The sequence below is a fragment of the Apiospora phragmitis genome, assembly GCF_038363925.1.
Source record: "Apiospora phragmitis strain CBS 135458 chromosome Unknown utg000010l:1.0-9815664.0:1.0-9183399.0, whole genome shotgun sequence".
Lineage (NCBI taxonomy): Eukaryota > Fungi > Ascomycota > Sordariomycetes > Amphisphaeriales > Apiosporaceae > Apiospora > Apiospora phragmitis.
The window spans coordinates 6,089,672-6,110,062 of NW_027117409.1; the positions used below are offsets into that span (position 1 = coordinate 6,089,672).

The 20,391-nt window shown below is 52.6% G+C and overlaps 10 protein-coding genes across 10 annotated transcripts; 9 read left to right on the forward strand and 1 right to left on the reverse strand.

Annotated features, from left to right (window-relative positions):
- Window positions 1-522: 522 nt before the first annotated feature.
- On the forward strand, window positions 523-2,374 carry PG994_011609 (alkaline phosphatase; the record flags this gene model as incomplete). The annotated part of the gene is made up of 2 exons (XM_066863018.1): window positions 523-525; window positions 659-2,374. The coding sequence occupies 2 exons, from the start codon at window positions 523-525 to the stop codon at window positions 2,372-2,374; spliced, it is 1,719 nt and encodes a 572-aa protein (XP_066712128.1).
- Window positions 2,375-3,826: 1,452 nt separating this feature from the next.
- On the forward strand, window positions 3,827-4,463 carry PG994_011610 (uncharacterized protein; the record flags this gene model as incomplete). The annotated part of the gene is made up of 2 exons (XM_066863019.1): window positions 3,827-4,079; window positions 4,333-4,463. 2 exons carry the CDS (start codon window positions 3,827-3,829, stop codon window positions 4,461-4,463), a joined length of 384 nt encoding a protein of 127 aa, XP_066712129.1.
- Window positions 4,464-5,519: 1,056 nt separating this feature from the next.
- PG994_011611 (uncharacterized protein) lies at window positions 5,520-6,282 on the forward strand (the record flags this gene model as incomplete). The annotated part of the gene is made up of 2 exons (XM_066863020.1): window positions 5,520-6,193; window positions 6,276-6,282. The coding sequence occupies 2 exons, from the start codon at window positions 5,520-5,522 to the stop codon at window positions 6,280-6,282; spliced, it is 681 nt and encodes a 226-aa protein (XP_066712130.1).
- A 1,309-nt stretch (window positions 6,283-7,591) lies between these two features.
- PG994_011612 (cation-transporting atpase 4) lies at window positions 7,592-7,989 on the forward strand (the record flags this gene model as incomplete). The annotated part of the gene is given in 3 exon segments (XM_066863021.1): window positions 7,592-7,660; window positions 7,677-7,885; window positions 7,962-7,989. 3 exon segments carry the CDS (start codon window positions 7,592-7,594, stop codon window positions 7,987-7,989), a joined length of 306 nt encoding a protein of 101 aa, XP_066712131.1.
- A 30-nt stretch (window positions 7,990-8,019) lies between these two features.
- PG994_011613 (uncharacterized protein) lies at window positions 8,020-8,707 on the forward strand (the record flags this gene model as incomplete). The annotated part of the gene is made up of 2 exons (XM_066863022.1): window positions 8,020-8,439; window positions 8,552-8,707. The coding sequence occupies 2 exons, from the start codon at window positions 8,020-8,022 to the stop codon at window positions 8,705-8,707; spliced, it is 576 nt and encodes a 191-aa protein (XP_066712132.1).
- Window positions 8,708-9,236: 529 nt separating this feature from the next.
- Window positions 9,237-11,141, forward strand: PG994_011614 (uncharacterized protein; the record flags this gene model as incomplete). The annotated part of the gene is made up of 1 exon (XM_066863023.1): window positions 9,237-11,141. The coding sequence occupies one exon, from the start codon at window positions 9,237-9,239 to the stop codon at window positions 11,139-11,141; it is 1,905 nt and encodes a 634-aa protein (XP_066712133.1).
- Window positions 11,142-12,694: 1,553 nt separating this feature from the next.
- Window positions 12,695-13,143, reverse strand: PG994_011615 (uncharacterized protein; the record flags this gene model as incomplete). Its single annotated transcript, XM_066863024.1, has 2 exons — window positions 12,695-13,000; window positions 13,072-13,143. 2 exons carry the CDS (start codon window positions 13,141-13,143, stop codon window positions 12,695-12,697), a joined length of 378 nt encoding a protein of 125 aa, XP_066712134.1.
- A 1,235-nt stretch (window positions 13,144-14,378) lies between these two features.
- Window positions 14,379-15,336, forward strand: PG994_011616 (uncharacterized protein; the record flags this gene model as incomplete). Its single annotated transcript, XM_066863025.1, has 3 exons — window positions 14,379-14,483; window positions 14,802-14,990; window positions 15,067-15,336. The coding sequence occupies 3 exons, from the start codon at window positions 14,379-14,381 to the stop codon at window positions 15,334-15,336; spliced, it is 564 nt and encodes a 187-aa protein (XP_066712135.1).
- A 649-nt stretch (window positions 15,337-15,985) lies between these two features.
- PG994_011617 (uncharacterized protein) lies at window positions 15,986-17,992 on the forward strand (the record flags this gene model as incomplete). Its single annotated transcript, XM_066863026.1, has 3 exons — window positions 15,986-16,070; window positions 16,147-16,225; window positions 16,279-17,992. 3 exons carry the CDS (start codon window positions 15,986-15,988, stop codon window positions 17,990-17,992), a joined length of 1,878 nt encoding a protein of 625 aa, XP_066712136.1.
- A 413-nt stretch (window positions 17,993-18,405) lies between these two features.
- On the forward strand, window positions 18,406-19,914 carry PG994_011618 (FAD binding domain protein; the record flags this gene model as incomplete). The annotated part of the gene is made up of 1 exon (XM_066863027.1): window positions 18,406-19,914. One exon carries the CDS (start codon window positions 18,406-18,408, stop codon window positions 19,912-19,914), a length of 1,509 nt encoding a protein of 502 aa, XP_066712137.1.
- Between the last annotated feature and the right edge of the window lie 477 nt (window positions 19,915-20,391).

Below are 20,391 nucleotides of genomic sequence, written 5' to 3' on the forward strand. Positions count from 1 at the left end.
GATAGCACGGTCAAAACTGCAGTATTTTGGATGTCTTGTCGTCCGACGTGCTTGTTTCCGTAGAGAAATCAATTCTAATCTAGGTCACACAAAGCCAAAGATTCATTGCCTTAGAAGATCGTAGTGGCATTCCGAGATCGCTCCAATGCGTCGAGTAAGGTAAAGTTACGTTGTAGTAGCAGATCGATAAGAAGATTCATAGCTCTGGACCTCTGGAGATTGACAAGATTGACAAGGGTGCAGATAAGAGAGATAAGCAGGGACCTTCTTCGATAAGCGCCCCAAGAGATCATGTGCACCCCATCTACGGAGTATTCGGTAAGGGTAGATATATATGGCATATAAGCATGGCCTACCCCGTATACGTCATAGCATGGTCAGGCGCGCCCCGTTCTTTGAGTTGTCTTAGCTCGGAGCTTGTGACACACTTGTGCCTGGGCGTCTCGACTGCCATGACTCCTTCCTTCCACCCAAGTCGCGCTGTTGACGGTGTGAGGAAGAAGAACCTAATTCCATCACAAAATGGTAAGAGCTTTTTGAGTTTGTTGGAAGCATGTTTCCTAGGCACTATTCTCTCCCTGTTTGAAGTGGTCGACGATGCCGTAAACAGACTGGCGCGACGTGAACGGAGTTGCTAACCTAACCCCTTGTGTCACAGGCTTCAGCAACGACTCCTCTTCTGGCGGACGACCGCCGTAACTCGACTGCCGACTCCGAAGACGATGCATTACGTGGCCGAGCTTCATCGAACCGATCAGGCCCAGCATGGGTCTTCCGACTCCGCGAGGTCCTGCTCTTCACGTGGGCTCTCCTGGCGACAGCTGGCTTGCTCATCATGGCCGTCTGGATGTCCCATAAATCCCAGACCGATATCTCGAAGCCAACCGGCAAGCGCAACTTGGTCTTCATGGTGTCTGACGGTATGGGGCCTGCGTCTTTGTCTATGACCAGATCGTTCCGGCAATACACACAAGGCTTGGAATACGGCAACACCTTGACTCTAGACAAGCACTTCTGGGGAAGCAGTCGGACGCGGAGCTCAAGCTCCCTGATCACAGATAGCGCGGCTGGTGCGACAGCATTCAGCTGTGCAAAGAAAAGCTACAACGGGGCCATCTCCATGTTGCCCGACCACACCCCATGCGGCACTGTTCTGGAAGCTGCCAAGAGGGCCGGTTACATGACCGGCCTTGTCGTCACCACCGATATCACGGACGCTACTCCTGCATGTTTCAGCAGCCATGTTGATGTACGCTCGCAGAACGACGAGATCGCCTTGCAACAGGTTGGAGATGGGGCGCTCGAGAGAGTCGTGGACCTTATGTTTGGTGGCGGACGATGCCATTTCTTACCCAACACCACCCATGGTAGCTGCAGAGCCGATGACGTTGACGTTATCAGCATCGCGAAAGAGAAGTACGGCTGGACCTACACCGACAACCGCGCTGGCTTCGATGATCTCTGGGAAGGGCGTCTCGAAGTCCCTCTACCCATGCTGGGACTGTTTGCTTCTACCGACGTACCATTTGAGCTTGACCGCCGTAACATGAGCGATGTTTATCCCAGCCTGAGCGAAATGGCAATGACTGCTTTGAGGGCGCTCGAAAAAGCTACTCAAGATAGCAACCAGGGCTTCTTCCTCATGATAGAGGGGAGCAGGATCGATCACGCTGGCCACTATAATGACCCAGCAGCTCAAGTGCACGAGGTTCTTGAGTACGACAAGACTTTCCAAGCTGTTTTGGACTTCTTGGATGAGACCAAGACGGAGGGCGTGCTGGTCGCGACGAGTGATCACGAGACTGGAGGTTTGTCTGTTGCAAAGCGTATGTCTACCTACCCGGTTTTTCTTTCCTGTATCCAGAAAATAATCGCGACTGACAATTCATTAGAACTCCGGTCTGATTATCCCGAATACTTGTGGTACCCTGGCGTCCTTGCTAATGCCTCATCGTCTTCTGAATACCTTGCCATCAAGCTTCACCAGCATATTGCATCCAGCGCCAAGAATGGGACTTCGAAGAAGGATCTCCAAACATACGTCAATGACGAGCTCGTGAAGGCAGGCTTAGGTGTTCACGATGCTACTGACGCGGAATTGGCGGAGATTGTTAGCAACCCCGAGAAAGCTCAGGATTTGATGGCGAAGATCATCAGCCAACGTGCTGAGATCGGCTGGAGCTCTCATGGCCATTCGGCTGTTGACGTGAACATTTATAGCTCGGGTGGCTCTGGAACAGACGCTATTCGTGGCAATGTTGAGAATACCGAAATTGGCGATTTCCTCCGAAACTACATCAGTGTTGATGTGGAGGGTGTCACAGAAGAACTGAGAAAGAAATACCAGAGGAGGTCAAAGACGGCAGCTTTCTAGCTCACTGCCGCTGTCGAGTCAACAGAGAGGATCGTTGGGCTGCCCATAAAGACTTGGCGATGAGACAAGTGGATGGAAGTTACTGAGTCATTTTCCGGTGTCATTGTTCCGCATATCTGGCAGGTAGCATCATCACGGGCCATTTTCCACGGCATTGTCTGGTTTGGCTTTTCACCCAAGCAACAAACAATGATACCCTTTTTCATAGATGTCTCAAGCAAAACAACAGTACATGTTTTAGGAAGGCAAGCAAATTGTCCGTTGACATATAATATGTCTGCATTCTAGAGAGTACCGATTGCAAACATCGGCCAGATTTTCAGTGTTTGACGGAGGTCTGACGGCACCCGGCGTCTGATGCAGAATTGTGACACTTCGGAGTGGGTCACGTAGCTCCGGCCTGATTGCTGGCCCCCTTTTCAACCACAGCTCCGGATAACATCTTGGTGAGCAAAGCAGGTGCATGACTCCAAATTGCCGGCCCTCTACCCCAAGATTGCTCTATTTGCGGAGCCACAATAACAATCGAACCTTCTTGGCAACAAAGAAGACATAGAGCCTTTGGAATATCGATAAACATCATGGCATCCATGGACAGATACCCACAAACAGATCGAGGAGCTCACTATGTGTCTGGGGTTTCTTGTATATATTTGCGAATGCCTTCTCGTCCCATTGGCATCTGCGTTATGGTTTATTTGAGTGTCCAATCTTGAAAACGTGCCATCATCAAGTCCGCTATCCAGGAAAAGAGAGGGCATACAAGTTTGCTGTGTCCAAACCGGACTCCTATCTCCAGTTGGTCACAGGTTGATTTGTCTCTAGGCAAGCGACACGCTATTCCATATATCGACTAAGAGGCAATTTGGACATCAGCACTACCTTGGAGAAAAGAAGACCTATTGGGCCATAGTCTCTATAATACGCGATGTAGTCATTGCAATTATGGTCGACAGCTTTGCCCAGGTATCCCTATCAGGCATCTTGCCCTCTTGCACAATAACGTCCCCTCGTTTCTGGGCTCTGTACCCATCACTGCAATAATTCAACTAAACACGTACTTGGACCCTTCTTCGGGTAGTCTGTTGAGTTTCCTACTGCCGCACTGGATCATAGTGTCAGTGGCCTTTTGACGCACACGAGAGCTTCCAGCTGTTAAAAGCAGCTTAAGAAGAGCACTGTCACGATAATCTGGCTTTGCCTTGTCGTACCCGCACTTATCTCTCACAAGTCTGTGAACGCTGTATTCTTTTCCTTGCTGCTTCTCTCCTGCACGCAACCATCACAATATTACCATCCTCCCCTCCCCTGGAAGCAAGACGGACACGACAAAAAACAGCAATCCATCAGCTTTCTACCAAAAGCTGTCTTTTGTTATTTTACACACCACTAGCAAACAAAGCAGCCGGACCGCTTCGCCCTCGCACCGATTCCATCTCGCCCCTCGTCAATATGTGCTTCTACGTCCTCCAGGTCACAATGTGCGGCCACCGGGAGCATCAGTTGTTCGCCGGTCCAAGCTGTGAGAAGTTCCTGGATGAGCTCCGCCAGATTCACCAGCCATCGGCATGGAAGAGCGGCTATGACCCCAACGCGGAGAAACTTCTACCTTTCAGTTGGCCATACAGCTGCGAGCCGAACGAGTTCAACACGGTGAACTGCTTCGTCTGGTGCGGTTGGGAGTGCCGCAATACGCATGACCCTCGTGAGTGCTTATGTTTTCTTTTGTTTTTTCCCCTTCTTTATACCTTTCATGGGAGCAATACTGGGCTATGAGAGTCGGTGCGGGTAGGGGCAGAGAAGAACACCCAAAGACTTGGGACAGACTCATCGACCAAATCCATTTCAACTCCGTGACCAGTATTGGCCAGGCTTAGCACTCAAACTTATACCCGCAAACTATCCCCCCTTTTCCGGTTGGCTTGTAATACGATCGATACTAACAAAGTCTGTCACAGGGGGTCTACAGGAGTGCTACGCATTCCCGAACGGTACGAAGCAGTACCATGAGCCGAAGGAGCCCATGGGCGAACCTACCGCAGCCTTCGGTGAGCCGCGCCTTGGTGTTGGCTGGAGAGACGAGGCTTGAGGCCTCAACCCCTGTCAGGAATCTTTCAATACCCGGCTCACTTTTTTCCGAATATAATTGGAACTACCGGCACATTGAAACACCGCTCTTTTTAACTTCAAGATGAGTTGAATTAGAACACTTCGAGAAGCACGTAATCAGTGTATGGCTTTGGCAAAGCCCGGTCATCAGGACCTTGGTTGGCCTAGAAAATAATAAAGGCTTTCAGTGGTTTCTTGTTCATCTCAGGCGTGTTGTTGACTTGCAATGGAATTCTGTGTTTCTAAAGACACTTAAGAAAATCGTTTTAATATACACATGACTGACAACCGCACTTCAGGCCCACCGTTGTATATGGGTAAAGCTATTATCATCGAAGGACAAAACATCGAAAATGCCCTGAACTGTCCTTTGATATAATCACGCCTTGTCATATGCCTCACTCTCGGATCAGTACAATCTAGTACATTACTAGACTAGCCTGGAGGTATTATTTGCTGACAGCGTTTGAATACGGCGCTGCCTCTAGCGGCCCAATAAGAGACGACGGAGTTACGGCGGCTAAAACATGTCATATCATAAGTACGTAATGAATGAGGCCGGCAGGGGTAGAAGACTGCATGCCACGCCGGAGTATGTGTTAGTTATTAAACTCCCAAGATTGATATGCAGATAATACCACCGCAGTCAGCACATCAGGGTTCAAAGCCAAGAGACCGAGAGTCCGACCGAGTTTGTATGCTGCAATGGAGCCTTCAACGGGCAAACGAGCCTTAGAGCTGAGCTATACGCCGTTTCTGCGGTCCATCAGGGTATTATATAGAACCCCCAAAGTGCCCGGGAAGCTTGACAATGAACAGAACACGAGAATATCATCTCTAGTACATTGGATCATTACAACTACCCTGACTAGCAATTACAATGTAAACTCTGTACTACGTTGTCATTTGCTTCGCCGTAGCAACAGTGGCTGCCGAATCCGGCTCTGGCTGTGGCACAGCACCGCCTATACCTCTAGGCCAGCGACGCAACGCCACCTTGTCATCCACTGACCCGTTAATCGACATCCGCACCTTTATGTACTGGCTCCCACCGTCCTACAACCCCGCCAAGCCGAACCCCCTGATCCTCTCCTTCCACGGGGGCGGCGTCAACAGCGACAGACAGACCGACCAAGACTTCTTCGCCGACGCCTCCTTCAACATGGACCACGTCGTCGTCTACCCGCAGGGCCTCCTTGTCGTCGGGTGCAGCGTCGCGCCGCCCACCACCGTGTGGCAGGGCGTCCGCGTCCTGCCCCGCTACTGGGACGACGTGGTGTTCGTGCTCGCCCTGCTCGACTTCCTGGAGCGGGAGCTGCTGTGCCTCGACCCCGCGCGCGTCTACGCCGCGGGCAAGTCCATGGGCGGCGGGGCCATCAACGGCCTGGACTGCGTGCCGCCGGTCCAGCGCTGGGTCGAGGAGTGGGCGGTGCGGGACGGGCTGGATCCGTCGAGCCCGGCCGTAGAGAAGCTCCCCAGCGGTGACAACGCCACGGTGTACCGATATGGAAAGGATGGCGGCAGCAGTGGCAAGGAGGGGAAAGAAGAGGGACTGGTCACATTTGTTATGGCCGGCGATCACGTCAACCACGATTGGCCGACCACGGTCGACTACGGCAGCACGTCCAGGGTGCTCGAGCCGGGGCAGGGGCCGGCCAACTTCAACGGGACGAGCATGATGATGGATTTCTTTAGGAAGTATAAAACTCCGTACGTCAAATTGCCTACATTTGTACTGATACTCAGAGTACTAATCCGTTATTAGAAGAAATGGATTGTGTGATATTTACAGAGATTAGGATCTGGAGACGGATGGGGTCGTCAGTCGCACCAGCCGCGGAGGCAAGTGCCTGGCGTAGCACATATTGATGGCCATTCTGCAACGGTTCAATGTGCTTCTTGGCACCTACTGTTGAAGATCTAGACGTGGGGGCACATGAACGATGACCATACCGCTTGTGCATGAAATAGTATAGTACCTAATGTACGCCGCAAGCACAGCTGTGCGCCGCGTCCTTTCCCAGCGGCAGTTTTGTAGGTGGGGGCTGACCCCAGGAAAGAAAAGCATGGCATATTAGGTGACAAATTGCCGTCGAGGCATCTCCCGGCACATAATTGGATCTGCTCTTTTCCGTGGGGTCCGTGGGAGGATCAGTGATCCGTTGACACGTGCATGGGGTTGAACACAAATAACATTGGCCCCTTCTGCCCCCATCTGCCCCCACGACTAATGCTGCCCTGAAATTCTGCGGCCGCCCGGGGGCACTGGGAGAACTTTGCCATAACCGGAGGAACTGTGTGTAGAGATTTATCTCCGCTCGAATTAGCTCGAGCATATGGGGGTGCTCCCGACGACCTGTCAGCGTGCCATGCCCCCATGGCCCCGATGAGCGAGCAAAAACCCATGTTTCCAGATAGAAGTGTCAGGAATGCTTCCGGCCGCCGATCCCGGAGCGACTCTCGTGTGAAAATGAGGGTGGCGGTAAAATGTGCAGTCAAAGCCGCTCACTGCATTCCCAACCAGACTACTTATCTAAATTGACGCAAACCCACCACGCCTCGACTTTTTCATGCTGGCTGAACTTCCAAGTCAAGCCCGTTTATTGCTGACTATGGGAGAGATCAAACAAACAAACGGACAGATTCTCCAGCCTCGAGCACCCCGATACATACTCGAGCGAACACGATGATAGCTGGATCCACCGACGGCGAGTTCATCAGGGAAGCGGCACATGCTCTGCCACTATGGAAACCGCAGGGACTCGCCATCGCCGTCCAGGCCGTGGTATATGTTCTCATAATTATGTCCACTATCGTCGTGGGGCTCCGAGTTTACGCTAGGGTTTGCAGCACTGGCCAAAGAGTGAGTAAAGCCGACCCTCGTGACCAACAGCCCGCAAGAATAATCCTCTGACCTACCGGATTATCAGACCTAATATTGGAGAACTTATTTGCTAATGCTGTGTCGTTGGACAGTGGGAGAAAGACGATATTCTAGCGGTTGTCGGCTACGCGAGTCCCACTCAGTATTCCCCTCGACGCTGAACGATGTTGATAACACTGTCGTTCACGTAGCTTCTCTCTGTCCCGGCCGGTGTGTTCTGTATCATGGACACGTACTACGGAATGGGGGCCAAAGATTCACAGGTCAAACCCGAGGAGATCGCGCTGAGGAAAGTCCTGGGTGCTAGAGTACATGGTATATTTCGAGATTCCCTACTTCGCCTCGTCATCCGCTACTAAGCTTGCCATGACTTTCATGATCATGCGTCTTGGCACCGAGAAGAAATACCTGTGGACGTTCTGGGGCAGCATCGCAGCCATGTTGTTAACTTTCACGATCATATTGGGCATTTTCTTCGGGAATTGTGTGCCGTTTGCAGCTACATGGAACCCCGGTCTGTGAGTAAATGTTGCCTTGAAGTCCACCATGCAACTCTGTCATATTGTGGAATATCTTTTGGCTTAATTTTGACAGGGGCCATTGCAAACGCGAGGACGGCTAGGCTATCATCAGTTACGTAGGGACCGCCATCATGGCCGTGGTGGATTGGACAGGCGCTATCTTGCCCTTCTTCATGCTCAGAAACCTGCAGATGCCCAAACGTAAGAAGCTGTCAATTCAGCTGATCCTTGGGCTTGGTATCTTCGGCAGTCTCGCCGGGCTCCTTCGGTTGCCACTATATCGTTACTACGACGTGAAGCAGTACCCCGAACATACCCTTTGCAAGTATTGCCTGTGCACGAGAAATGATGTATCCATATATCACGACGCTGACAAATCTATCCTCTCGCTAGACTATTACGGTCTTATGATCCTGTTCTCGCAGCTAGAGGGCGGCTTGGGGATCATCGCATGCTCTCTCCCGCCCCTGCGCGCCCTCTGGCACCGTTATTCCTACCAATCAGCCAAGAGCATGCCTGGGAGCAAACATGCCCAGAGGGGCAACACCGGAGTGAGTCTTGGGTGTGTGAAACTGCCAGCAAGAAAAGCCGAAGCATTCGAGATCGCTGACACCCCGAGGGGGGAAGGGGACTGACTGCCAGCTCGATATAATCACGTCACAGGACTTTATGATGGGCAAGAAGAGCGAGTGGGACCGCCTCGCCGACGAGAGTTCGGACCTGGAATCACAGAGGGACGGCATCGTGAAGAAGACAGAGGTAACTATTTCAACGGCCAAAGCGAGTCAGACGGGAAGTTCTACTGGGAGGAAACAGTGAGAGAATAAAACCCGTCTTTATAATCAGTGAGGTGTGTGGTTATCTGATACACATCTTGGTCGTTAAGAAGTAGGTTGAGCTTGAGCTGAACGGAGTTAATGCGGAGTTTAGGCTGGAGCTAATTACTCGCTACCTCTCGAAGCAGTGGGCACTTGAGTGGGTGGCTGGGGTGGGTTCTGAGTTTTGACGGGTCGCGGATTGCATATTGCGGGCCAGCAACCTATCACGAACTCTTGGCCCAAAGAAATCAATTGAAGACCCCTAATGTTGCTGTTTCGCGACAGTAGGGCCGACCCGATTCCTCGTATTCAATCACCAACGCCCCTGATTGTCTCAAGGCTGTAATAAGTATGTGCTACTCGAGTATCGACAGGTTAATCTATCAATTTCAACCCGACCTCTTGGCTGTCTAGTTGCACAAACTTGGCCGACAAGTGTAGAGCAACTTTGAAGTATTGCCTAGACTCTTGGCGTCCCCTCCAACATCCGAACCTTGGTCAAAAAGCCACAGAGGTAGCGACGTAGCGCCATGTCGCATTCCTCGTCCGACGAGACGGCCACCGAGCCCTTTCCCAGCGTCTCGGACCTTCCCGCGCCATCTCCTGGCACGACCCGAACTACCACGAGCGCGCCCGCCCCAATAACGAGACCTCCGACCATCACCACGACGTCGGCATCGGCGTCCGCGAGACCCCAGGTCCACTATGACCTCAACATTGACACGAACCTGCCTCCTTCGGCATCCCATTTGTCGCCACCGCCGATCTCGTCTGGGGTGGCTTCTGGTCTAGCCCGGACCGACTCCGAACTGTCGCGCATTGGCGTAAGGAGGAGGTTTACCAGATCCAATACCTTTCGGACTGTCAAGGAGTTCGAGGAGGGATGGCACCCGGGCGCTGAACCCGGGCTCGATACGTCCAAACCTGATGGCGGCCATGGTTCCATGCCAGAGTTGCATTCCGAGTGCCAGATAACCATCGTGGACTTTTCGCCGGACGACATCATGATTCATGAACTCGACAACCAGCAAATGATCGATTTCATCGACTTGCCGCAACCGAGCTGGGTCAAATGCCGTTGGATCAACGTTAACGGGATCAGTTGGGACGTCATACAGTCACTTGGCAACCATAAAGGGCTCCACAGACTGGCTATCGAGGATTTGATGAATCCTCATAACCGTACCAAAGCCGACTGGTATGCCACTCACGCCTTCATGATCATGACCTGCCAGAAGCTCGTCCGGGTCATCGACGACGACGATAGCAGTGATGACGAAAGGGACGACAGCCATGAGCTACACAGCGTCAAGAGTCATTCGTCATGGAAAGATATGAAAAGAGGTCTGAGGGCTTGGTGGGAGTCAGTACGCCAAGACGAATACGACTCCGCTAATAACAACATCTCACTGGAGAAGGGAGGCCCAAGGTCCCTAGGAGATACGTCACGGACCGTACGCCAAACAACCGGCCTATCTGATGTCTTTAACCCAAACACTCTCTGCACTTTGCAACGCTATCACGCCTCCTCCAACGATGCACGTACGGATTATATGGAACGACACAGTGCCCTGGTGGCGCGCGGGCTTGCCGTCATGGCAGAACAAGTATCCTTGTTCATCACCTCCGACAACACCGTCATTGCGTTCTTCGAGCAGTCGGCCGACGATGTCGAGAAACCCATCCTGGCGCGTTTGTCCAGTCCAGACACGATTCTGCGACAGTCGTGTGACGCGTCGATGGTGGGACAGGCCATCATTGATGCTATCATCGACATGGCTATTCCCGTGGCCGCATGCTATGCCGACGTGGTGGGGGATCTCGAGTTGGACGTCTTGACCAAGCCGAGCATCAAACACACCCGGGATCTATACATAATAACATCCGAGATCAACAAAATGGCCAGCTTCGTCAATCCCATTGCATCACTTATCTCGGCATTGCGCGATCACAAAACCCTGCTCCCAGAAGAGGTTGCTTTACAAGAACTCCAGAACCCTGGACGGGGTGTTATCATTACTCCGATGACGTACACCTATCTTGGTGACGTGTACGATCACTGTGTACTGATCACGGACAACCTAAACCAGATTCGCAAGTCTGCCGATGACATGATCGACCTGATCTTCAATACGATATCGGCCAACCAGAACGAGTCGATGAAGCAGCTCACAGTGGTCTCCGTCATCTTCCTGCCGCTCACCTTCTTGAGCGGGTACTTCGGGCAGAACTTTGAGGACTTCCCTGAGCTGAAAAATAGCCCGCTCTTCTTCTGGAAGATCGCCATACCCGTGTGCGTCTTCATCATAATACTGCTCATGCGCGAAATGATCTGGCAGTGGCTCGTGCGCTTCACGCAACGGAGGCAGATCGTCAGTGTGAGGAAGAGGAAGCGGAGAAACAGAAGGCAAAGCAATGCCGACAGGCGCCGGTGATGATGGTGATTGATGACAGCCTGCACCCAGGCTGGGGCTCCAAAGGTGGTACAGCTGGCAGGCACAGCGCCACTAATTATAGAAGACAAAACAGTGATTTCAGCTGGTGGTAATTAGGTAGACAAAGTTGCAAATCCCAATTGGTTACTCATCACATATCAGTTGAGGTAAGTCAATCTTTGGTTGTAACCAGAACTGTTCGCTACAAGGGGTTATCTGGACACAAGCAAGCCCAGACTCATTAGTTTATTATATATAGGTGAGTTTCCGGAGTTCAAACTTTCAAAAGTCACGAGAGAGCCCCCTCGCGGTGGCTCAGGCAATGGAATAATAGGAGATATGTCACTATATACCGTTCAATGTAGTAATATTGCTCATAAGCGGCCATGGAATTGTTATACCCCAATATCACCGTATGATCTAGTGTGCTAGATATGATCTTTGCATGTCCTTTTCCGGGAGGCATCAAAACTTACCTTGATGTACTGGTCGACGTACCGGATCGACCAAGAAATGTAGTATGGGCAGCCTCATAAAGCCTCGAATTCCATTCCTTGCGATTTGTCAGTTTTCGTGCTCCGTGCCAGGTAACGTATTATTATTCTAGTTATTCCATCATAGCTATGCCGTTGCCAGCTATCCTATCGTTACTTATCCTAAGCTCACCGGACTAAGTAACCACCACGAGTAGTCAAATCTCTAACCAAGAAGGGAAATCAATGTGATATGGAATCTCACGAAGTGATCCCACCCGACTGGGACTTTATCATATGCAGTACAGTAAAGTTTTCTACCCGGTGAGGATGGCAGTATCGGATAGCGAGCACCCCATCGCGACGTTCCGGGGTCGAGTACACGTTACCCCCTGAAATTTTGTTGAAAATCGCATCCTTGTGTGAGAGCCCTTATACAGATATTTCATGCATCTGTAATACCTTTATCGTGCTGAAACGTATAACAGTTAGCGTGATTTTACGGTAGTATTTCCTCGATATTTTTATATTTTAATTGGGACGTCGGTATACTTCCTATATAAATATAGCCTATCGATACTTCGTCTGAAGTCCGAAACGGTGTCCGTTAATTAACAAACTTTCAGGGGGTAACGTGTAGATGTATACGATAGTTCCACTAGCTCTCTACTCGATGCACGGACATTTCTATTAAGCCTACTTGTGGTATACTTATACTCGTCTAATTTGAGTTCGAGCGCGACGACACGGTCTGAATCGACATTGCCTTCATTGCCGTTTGACAGGATCTTTTGTATCTCCTTGGTGAGGAGATCGGCATCGCCTTCATCGCCGTGTAACCGGGTTGGCGAGGCTCCCGGGTCTTCCATCTCGCAACCTATGGGCTGTATCCGGGCTTCTCAAATTGATCTCTGCCTCTCTCAGTACTAATCCAATAAGATAACCTGCACCGGCGGGGCCCTCCGCGACGCTGTCATCGTTACTGCTTATGACCCTCACGGCTTTGTCGCACATTGCCGCCACGCCAAGGACGTCGAATGAGGCGGCCCATAGGATGGGACTGATGTAGGTTGCTGTCCTTCATATTCGGTCCCCGAATGGCTTGTCGACAATGCGTAGGGTCCGCTCTACCTTGTTGAGTGCCTGCAGTATACCGGCTGTGTCTTGTCCGCAGCCCTCGAAACCCTTCATCGCCGCGGCGAGAGGGTCTTCCCAATTGGCCAATCTCAGATAGCTCTGTTTCTGGATAAACGTGGTTGCCATCAGCTGGAGGTCGCCGCATGCGTCTGCGACCGTCTCTTCCAGCATCTCATATTTTAATCTCGTCGACGGCAGAGGATCCTCCGCTTCCTCGTCGAAATCCTCAGAATCCTCGGTGTCATAGTCCTGGTGGCTATCGAGGGCCCCATAATACACGTTCCTGCCGTTCAGCCGGGCCCGCAGACCGGAGAACTTACTGTGAGGCGCCACCCTTTCCCGGAGGTCCGCCTGTGGCGTCGCCCTGGCTTGGCTTGGGCGTAACTTTGCATTTTAGGAGCGAACTTCTAATATTCTCCAATTTTTTAATGAAAGCACGGTGGGTCCCGTTCTTCTGCACATCAGCGCCGTCTTGGACGTGCAATCTGTACAGCTCTGTTCTTAGTCTGACCGCGCAGTCCAGGGCCGGGAGAACCCAACGCGGTATCTCTTTGTCATTCTTCAAAATCCCACTGGCCATATTCTGGTACTGCACTCCCGTATAGGTATACGACATCGGCTGCGTGTTACTGGCTTCGTTTTTGCGTATTGGATATATTTTTATCCTCATTGCCTCCTTCCTTTGCACCAGCCACTCTAGCAGACGTCGCGTGGCTCTCGTGTATTTTTTGAGTGTGGTTTCTATCTTGTTGAAGCTTCCCTCGTTGGATGGTGGGCTTTCGCCTGCCGATACGTGAGCATGAAACCAGAACCTGTGGCTAGGGTCTTTCCTCTTTTGGACTTACGTGTGCCGATATGAAGTTTGCGGCTGCCGATATTGTGAAAGGGCAGCTGTAGAGCAGCTGCGGCTTGCACGTGGTAGGTGATGGGATCCCCAGCTTGGATATTGTGGTTGATTGCTGTGGGAGGTGGGAAGTTGTTTTGGTGTTGCTCGTTTGGGCTGACGTCCTGATCTTTTCAAATTCCGTTGGTGCAGTTGCTAATAACAAGCGTTTTTGATCTGTTGATCGGGCTCGTCTGAATACTTGGGCGTTTCCTTGAGGCAAAGTGTTAAAAAAGAGCATTGATATGCTGTTGTTAGGTCATCTTGGCCTTTAATGATTGTGAATCCAATTCGGCGAATACTCCAAATTGATCTGTCTTGAGCACCTGTGTGCTGTGAATACGACACATAACCGGCATGCCATTTACCGAAGCTTATTATCCGGGTACCAAACATAACAGTTGGGTCGATGAGTAACACTGACAGGCCCAAACACCAGTGATTCCCATCTCACAGTTCGAGATACTGAATTGCGTTTCCCTTCAAGACCCTGTTCAACCATATCTTCACCGGTTGACTCCTAGTTACATCACCCTGTCCGAGAGACACTGCCATCACAAAGACGCTTTCCCAAAACCTTGTTGTATTCTCCCGCACGTAAAACCATCACGAAAAAATCGGCAGGTCACAGTTTGACCGTCTCCATTTGGACAAAAATGCGAGCAAACCCCTTTCGGCGTTAACAAAGCAATTCCGTCTCACATATCCAATTTCGTCCGGATTTCTTGGCATATCAGTCTCAACATGCCAAGACAAGGCCACATTTCTGCGGAGGAGTGTCCCTTGGGGGAACGCGACTTTGAGGTCTTAGGATATGCTTTCTTGTGTATCGATGGAGAGTTTCCTGCGGTAAGGAACTGCCATTTCTGTTTACCTTATCCACTCGGCATGTATCATGCAACAAAGTTATCGAAACGTTGCATTTGTGAAAACAGATATGCGGTACCTGCCAAGCAAGGCTTATCAGCTCGAGCCATGGAGATCTGTTGCAGTTACCTCAAATATGGTAGCGCAGCTGTCATAAAGCTTGCCTCTTCTTGTTGCTTTCTTCGACGGATGAAATCCAGACAGCAAGCATTCAGCCTTTTTTAACTTTAAATGTCTCTTTGTTCAACTCCCCTTCGTAACCAGATTACTTGGGTATATACTGACATGAACTATACGCAGGTGGACTGCCGCCTACTTGCCGGCCTTGCCGGATTCCAGTCCGCCCCCGAGGCAGTACAACATTGGGCCGCATTCAAGACAAAGGTCAAAGGATTCCGGATCAGACCGGAGCTTGGCGACATCAACCTCCGGGAGCTCCAAGTCGCCGGCTACGCCTGGCAATGCTTTCCAACCAGCCAAATACCCGAGGTTAGTATCAGTTGGACGGCTCCTTACCACACGGCATGCAGTCTGTACAGCTATGGACTAATCCAACTGCCACTAGATCAAACCGAAACGGTTGTTCAAGCTCGGTCTGTACGAGACCCAAGAGCAGGCGGCCAAGGCCTGGGACATGATCCAGGAGAAACTCTATACCTTGGAGGAGAACGACGATTCGGGGCCTGCTGGAGCGGCCCCCGCTGCGTCCGCTGGCCCTTCGCCCCGAGTGGCCCGTACAACACCCAACAAGCGCAATGCTGACCAGGAGGGGGATGGTGAAGCTGGAAGTCCTGCTGCTAAGCGTCGCCGCGTCGACTATCGAGCTGGTACTTGAACAAGAACGAATTCTTGTTGTGGTGGACGGGGACAGGTTATTGGTTTGGTTGATAATGAATTTGGTTTCTGGGAATCTGTAATCCCTTCCTTCCTAGTTGCTGCCTGTGTTTCTTTATTTTTATTTTCATCTTCCTTCCCAGAGGCCAAGGCGTTGAATGTGTTATTGACTGATTTTGGTGATGCGATTTCTAACCTAGAGGAGATCGAGATACGTTGAGCTGTTTATATAAGCGTCTGGGGCTAGTGGCCGAGTTGCCGTGGAACGGTTGACAATATAGACAGGCCACCCCTGAGCCAGCCAAGAAGGCCATTGGCTGAATCCGTTTCGGAGGCCGTTAGTGCGCCGTTAATGCAGGTCCCAGTCTGGATTGGACGCCGGATATTGCATGACGGCAATTTTAACCTCCGCAAATGTAACGCTGCCGTTTTCCAACTTTTCCTTGATTCTAGGGTGTTTCGACTTTCTGAAGCGAAGCGATCGAGCGATTCGAGCGAGCGGCCGCCTTAGAATGAGGAGCCGCCCTTTCATTCCCGTTTTGCGATGGCTCGGTTAAAGACGAACGATCGATCTTCACGTCGTTCTTGTGTGATTCTTGCAAAACGCGGTCTGCGGTCTGCAATGGGTAGTTAACTCGATTGTATTGAAAATGCATGTCTTTTTTACCATCGCGGCTACGAGCTTCTTGGGAGCTGCGTCGGCTCTAGAATGCTCTAATGATGATTGCTTTCGTGGTAAGTCGAGCATTCTGAATCTGAAATGCGTACCTGGTCCAAAAGTCAATTAAACATCTAGGCTAACTCTAAAAAGCGGTCGATCATGTCTCGTCGCGCATCAGAGCTTCAGATTGCCAGAGCCTCTTCGAGGTCACAGTAACACCAGCAACCAGGTAAGTTTCTGGCAAAGGAGCATTGCAGATCAATGTACTAACGCGCAATACAGCACGGTGATGCGGACTGTGGTGGTTCAGACCACTGGTACGAAGACCAAGACTATTCTTTCATCAGATAAGATCGCACCAACCGCTGCGCCTTCTAAGCGATGGCAGCAGCAGCGAGACGCCGCGGGCGCTCTGCTGAGTCGGTCTGAGCCTCACCAGATCTCAACTTCTCCGCCGCAGAAAACACCAGACTATGCCGCCCCTTGTGGTTCGGTGAAGGCGGTGTCGTCCGTCTGTTCGTGCATGGGCTACGAGCACGCCACGATTACCGTGCCGGCGCCGGAGACTACCACGACCGTCACGCTGCACGAGACAGAAACCGTCACATCCTTCAAGACCGTGAAGACGAACCAGAGGTTTCCTGTACCCCTCAACAACACATCGGCTGTCTTTCGTAACTCAACGGCGGCGCGGTTTGGTAATTCGACAGCAAAGGCTGGAAACTTGACGTTCTCAGGGAGCGCATCACGTTCCGCCTCTGCTCCAAGCTCGGTTTCATTGACGAGCTTGAGCGACTCTGCTCGAGCCTTTGCTTCGTCGGCAATGCCGGGACGAACCGAACCATCGGGCACATCGGGGGCAACGGCAGCATCAGACATGCGTATAACGACCGGCAGTGTCATGGGCTCTAGTGGTGGACCGTTGCCCGCATCTCCTTCCAGCTCTCAACTACCCACAGACACTGGATCAAGAACAACCTTCTCCAACACCAACATCAAGGCTCCGTCTACGAAGGCTACAGCTACTTTTGCCCCGCTCTTTGCCAACAGCACAACCGCAAGGTCAAACACAACTCTAGCTGTTGCGCACACGTCCGCCAGCCTCACGGGCAGTGGCCGTTTCGTAAATAGCACAAAGCCAGCGGCCTCACCCGGCGCCTCGAGCACGGCGTCTTTCTCGAATTCGTCGACAAGCGTGTCGATTTCCCATACGACAAGTACGGCAGCAAAGTTCAACTCGACATCAGCGCCGTTTCTAAATGCCACCGCACCGGCGCCTTTCTTGAACGCAACCATCTCGCCATTGGCCAGCGCCACCCTGCCACCATTTGCGAATTCCACCGCACCGGGGACCCTCGCGAACTCGACTGGCATGCCGTCCTTCAATGCGACGAAGCCACTTTTTGTATACGCCAACGCCACCACTTCGGCACCGTTCCTCAATGCTACTACCTTCCGGGCCTTGAACGCTACATCTGTACGATTCAGCAACACGAGCGTACCCACAGCGACGCCGACGTCGACTTCCTCGTCCATGACGTGTGGGGAGACGGCATCTCCCTTCATGCTCAAGGTCTCTCAGCCGTCCGGCCTCTTCGATGGCTGGTTCGCCAAAGTCCTCGCCAACACCATCATGTTCACGCCGTCCGCGAACCAGTCAAGCAAGTTTAGTGTTGAGCCATCCGGCTACCTCTGCGCTGTTGGGTACGAAGGGGAGGACAGCAACCCCGCCATAGCCATCGTCGAGGACAAGGAAGGTCTCACAGGCAGTGCGGTGTACTTGGTCGATCAAAAGCGAATGGAAGATCTCGGGAAACAGGGCTACGGCTTCTTAGACTGTGCTGTAAACGGAGACTTGGCATGCCAAGGGGGTCAGGATCTCAGTAACTGGGTGGGGTGTGGGTTGGGTCTTGATATCAGCAGCGACGCGGGAGAAAACGTGGTGGTGGATACCTGGAACTGCACGTCAGTGGCACTGTCGGCAGTCTACGAATAATTGATATGATACTTTACCTCTTCAAATCTCCTTTCTGGCCACCAGAACTTCCGTTCACATCTATGCTCCGTACTTACCTTCTACTCAAGGATCTCGAAAGGCATGGACTCTTGGTGATTAGTCAGATACCCCGCAGTCAAACCGCCGGCGCTTGACGCGTAACCCGTCTCGTCCATCCGTGAGCCTTTGGGTTCATGCACGTCAACTCGCCTGGCTGTCAACTATGCGCATGCCATCTCATCTGTCACACTCATTACTTTTGGAGGACTGCTGCGTAGTTTCGGGGAACCCGACACCAACAAGTAGGCGCAATTCGACTGCGCTGAAATACGAGGTGCTGATCGTCGCGTCCGAAAGGTGATAGCGCAAACTTAATTGTGTCTGGGGGTCTGGGGGTTTCGGATTGGGAGAAAATGGAAGAACACAACACTGCCGTCGCCGCCATTTCGGCACGGGTCTGCACCTTCGCCGAGAAGCAGGAGAAGTTCCGCGTCTACCATGGCTCCACCAACAGCACGCGCAAATCGGAGCGCCGCGCCGACAACACCGTCGACACCAGCGGACTGAACCATGTGCTGCAGGTCGACGACGCGCGCAAGACGGCCCTCGTCGAGCCCAACGTGCCCATGGACGCCCTTGTCGCGGCCACCTTCGCACAGCGGCTGCTGCCCCTCGTCGTCATGGAGTTCCCCAACATCACCGTCGGCGGCGGCTTCTCCGGGAGCTCCGGCGAGAGCAGCTCCTTCCGCCACGGGCCCTTCGACTCCACCGTCAACTGGGTCGAGATCGTGATGCCGAGCGGCGACGTCGTCCGGGCCGCACAGACCGGCGAGCATGCCGACCTGTTCTGGGGCGCCGCGTCGGGGTTCGGCACCCTCGGCGTCGTCACGTTACTTGAGGTGCAGCTGCGCGACGCGGCCGACTACGTCGAACTGACGTATCAGCCGTTCGCCAGCCTGGTCGAGGCCTCGGCCTTCATGGAGAAGCAGGTGCGGGAACCCGCGGTCGACTTCATTGATGCTATTGCGTTCTCGCCCAAGTCAACCATTGTCTGTCTGGGCCGTCTAGTAAACGAAAGACCAAGAGAAACATCAGTCCGCCCGTCTAGGTTTACCCGACGCAGCGATCCTTGGTTCTACCTCCACGTCGAGCAACGGACGCGGAACGCTCGGGAGCCGACGGTTGATTACATACCGCTGGTCGACTACTTGTTCCGATATGACCGCGGAGGCTTCTGGGTGGCCAAGTACGCCTACCGCTATTTCTTTACACCGTTCAACCGCATCACTCGGTTTGTCCTGGATCGCTACATGCACACCAAGGTCATGTACCACGCGCTGCACCAGAGCCGGCTGGCCGACGACTACATCGTGCAGGACGTCGGCGTGCCCTTTGACCAGGTGGGCGCGCTGCACCGGTGGCTCGACGCCGAGCTGCCGACGTACCCGCTCTGGCTCTGCCCGCTGCGCGTGCGCCGCGACGGGCCGCCCGCGGAGACGCGGAACGGCCTGCACGCCGCGTTCGCCGACCCGGGCACGCCCGAGTACCTGATGAACTTCGGCGTCTGGCGGCCGGGCTCGCCGGACCACGGCGTGTTCGTCGCGCAGAACCGCGGGCTCGAGCGCCAGGTGCAGGCGCTCGGCGGCAAGAAGTGGCTCTACGCCCACGCGTACTACACCGAGGACGAGTTCTGGCGCTCGTACGACCGGGCCGCCTACGACGCCCTCCGCGCCAAGTACGCGGCCACCTACCTGCCCAGCGTCTACGACAAGGTCAAGGTCGCGGAGGGGAAGGAAGAGGAGCCGAAGCCGATGGGCGGGGTGCGCCCGTTCCAGGGGCTGTACGGGGTGTACAAGGCATGGCGAGGCGGCGAATACCTAATGCCCTCGAAGAAGCCCAGCTCCTTGTTGGCCGGCATGTGAAGTCGTTCTTTCGCGGGGCCGGTCTCATGCCCCCCATTATGTATTAAGTTCACTTGGGTCGACGTGGATGATACGATTCAGTCCATGTCTCAGTACCCCGTTTTTTTGTAGGTATAAATGCACGTACATACCCAACGTCCTTCTGTATCCGTGAAGCACGTCATCTGGATATATTTGGACGCAATACCCCGGATGACTCAATGACAAGCAGGTCATGCCAGTTGAGTGGCCACTGAAAAACGTATGCAGCGATCTGCATGAGTTCCCCGCATGCGATGAAGTCGTCGGTGGGGGTCACACACACACAAGGATACATTATGAACTTGTCTGCTTATCTATCGTCCGTAAGCGCTTCCACGGATCGCTTCAGGTCATTCTAAACCAGACTCTTTGAGGCATCCGGGAAAATATCGAATCGCTGTCAAGTCTTGTTGGATATTAACTTATTGTAGGTCAAATCAGGATTCACGAGCCATC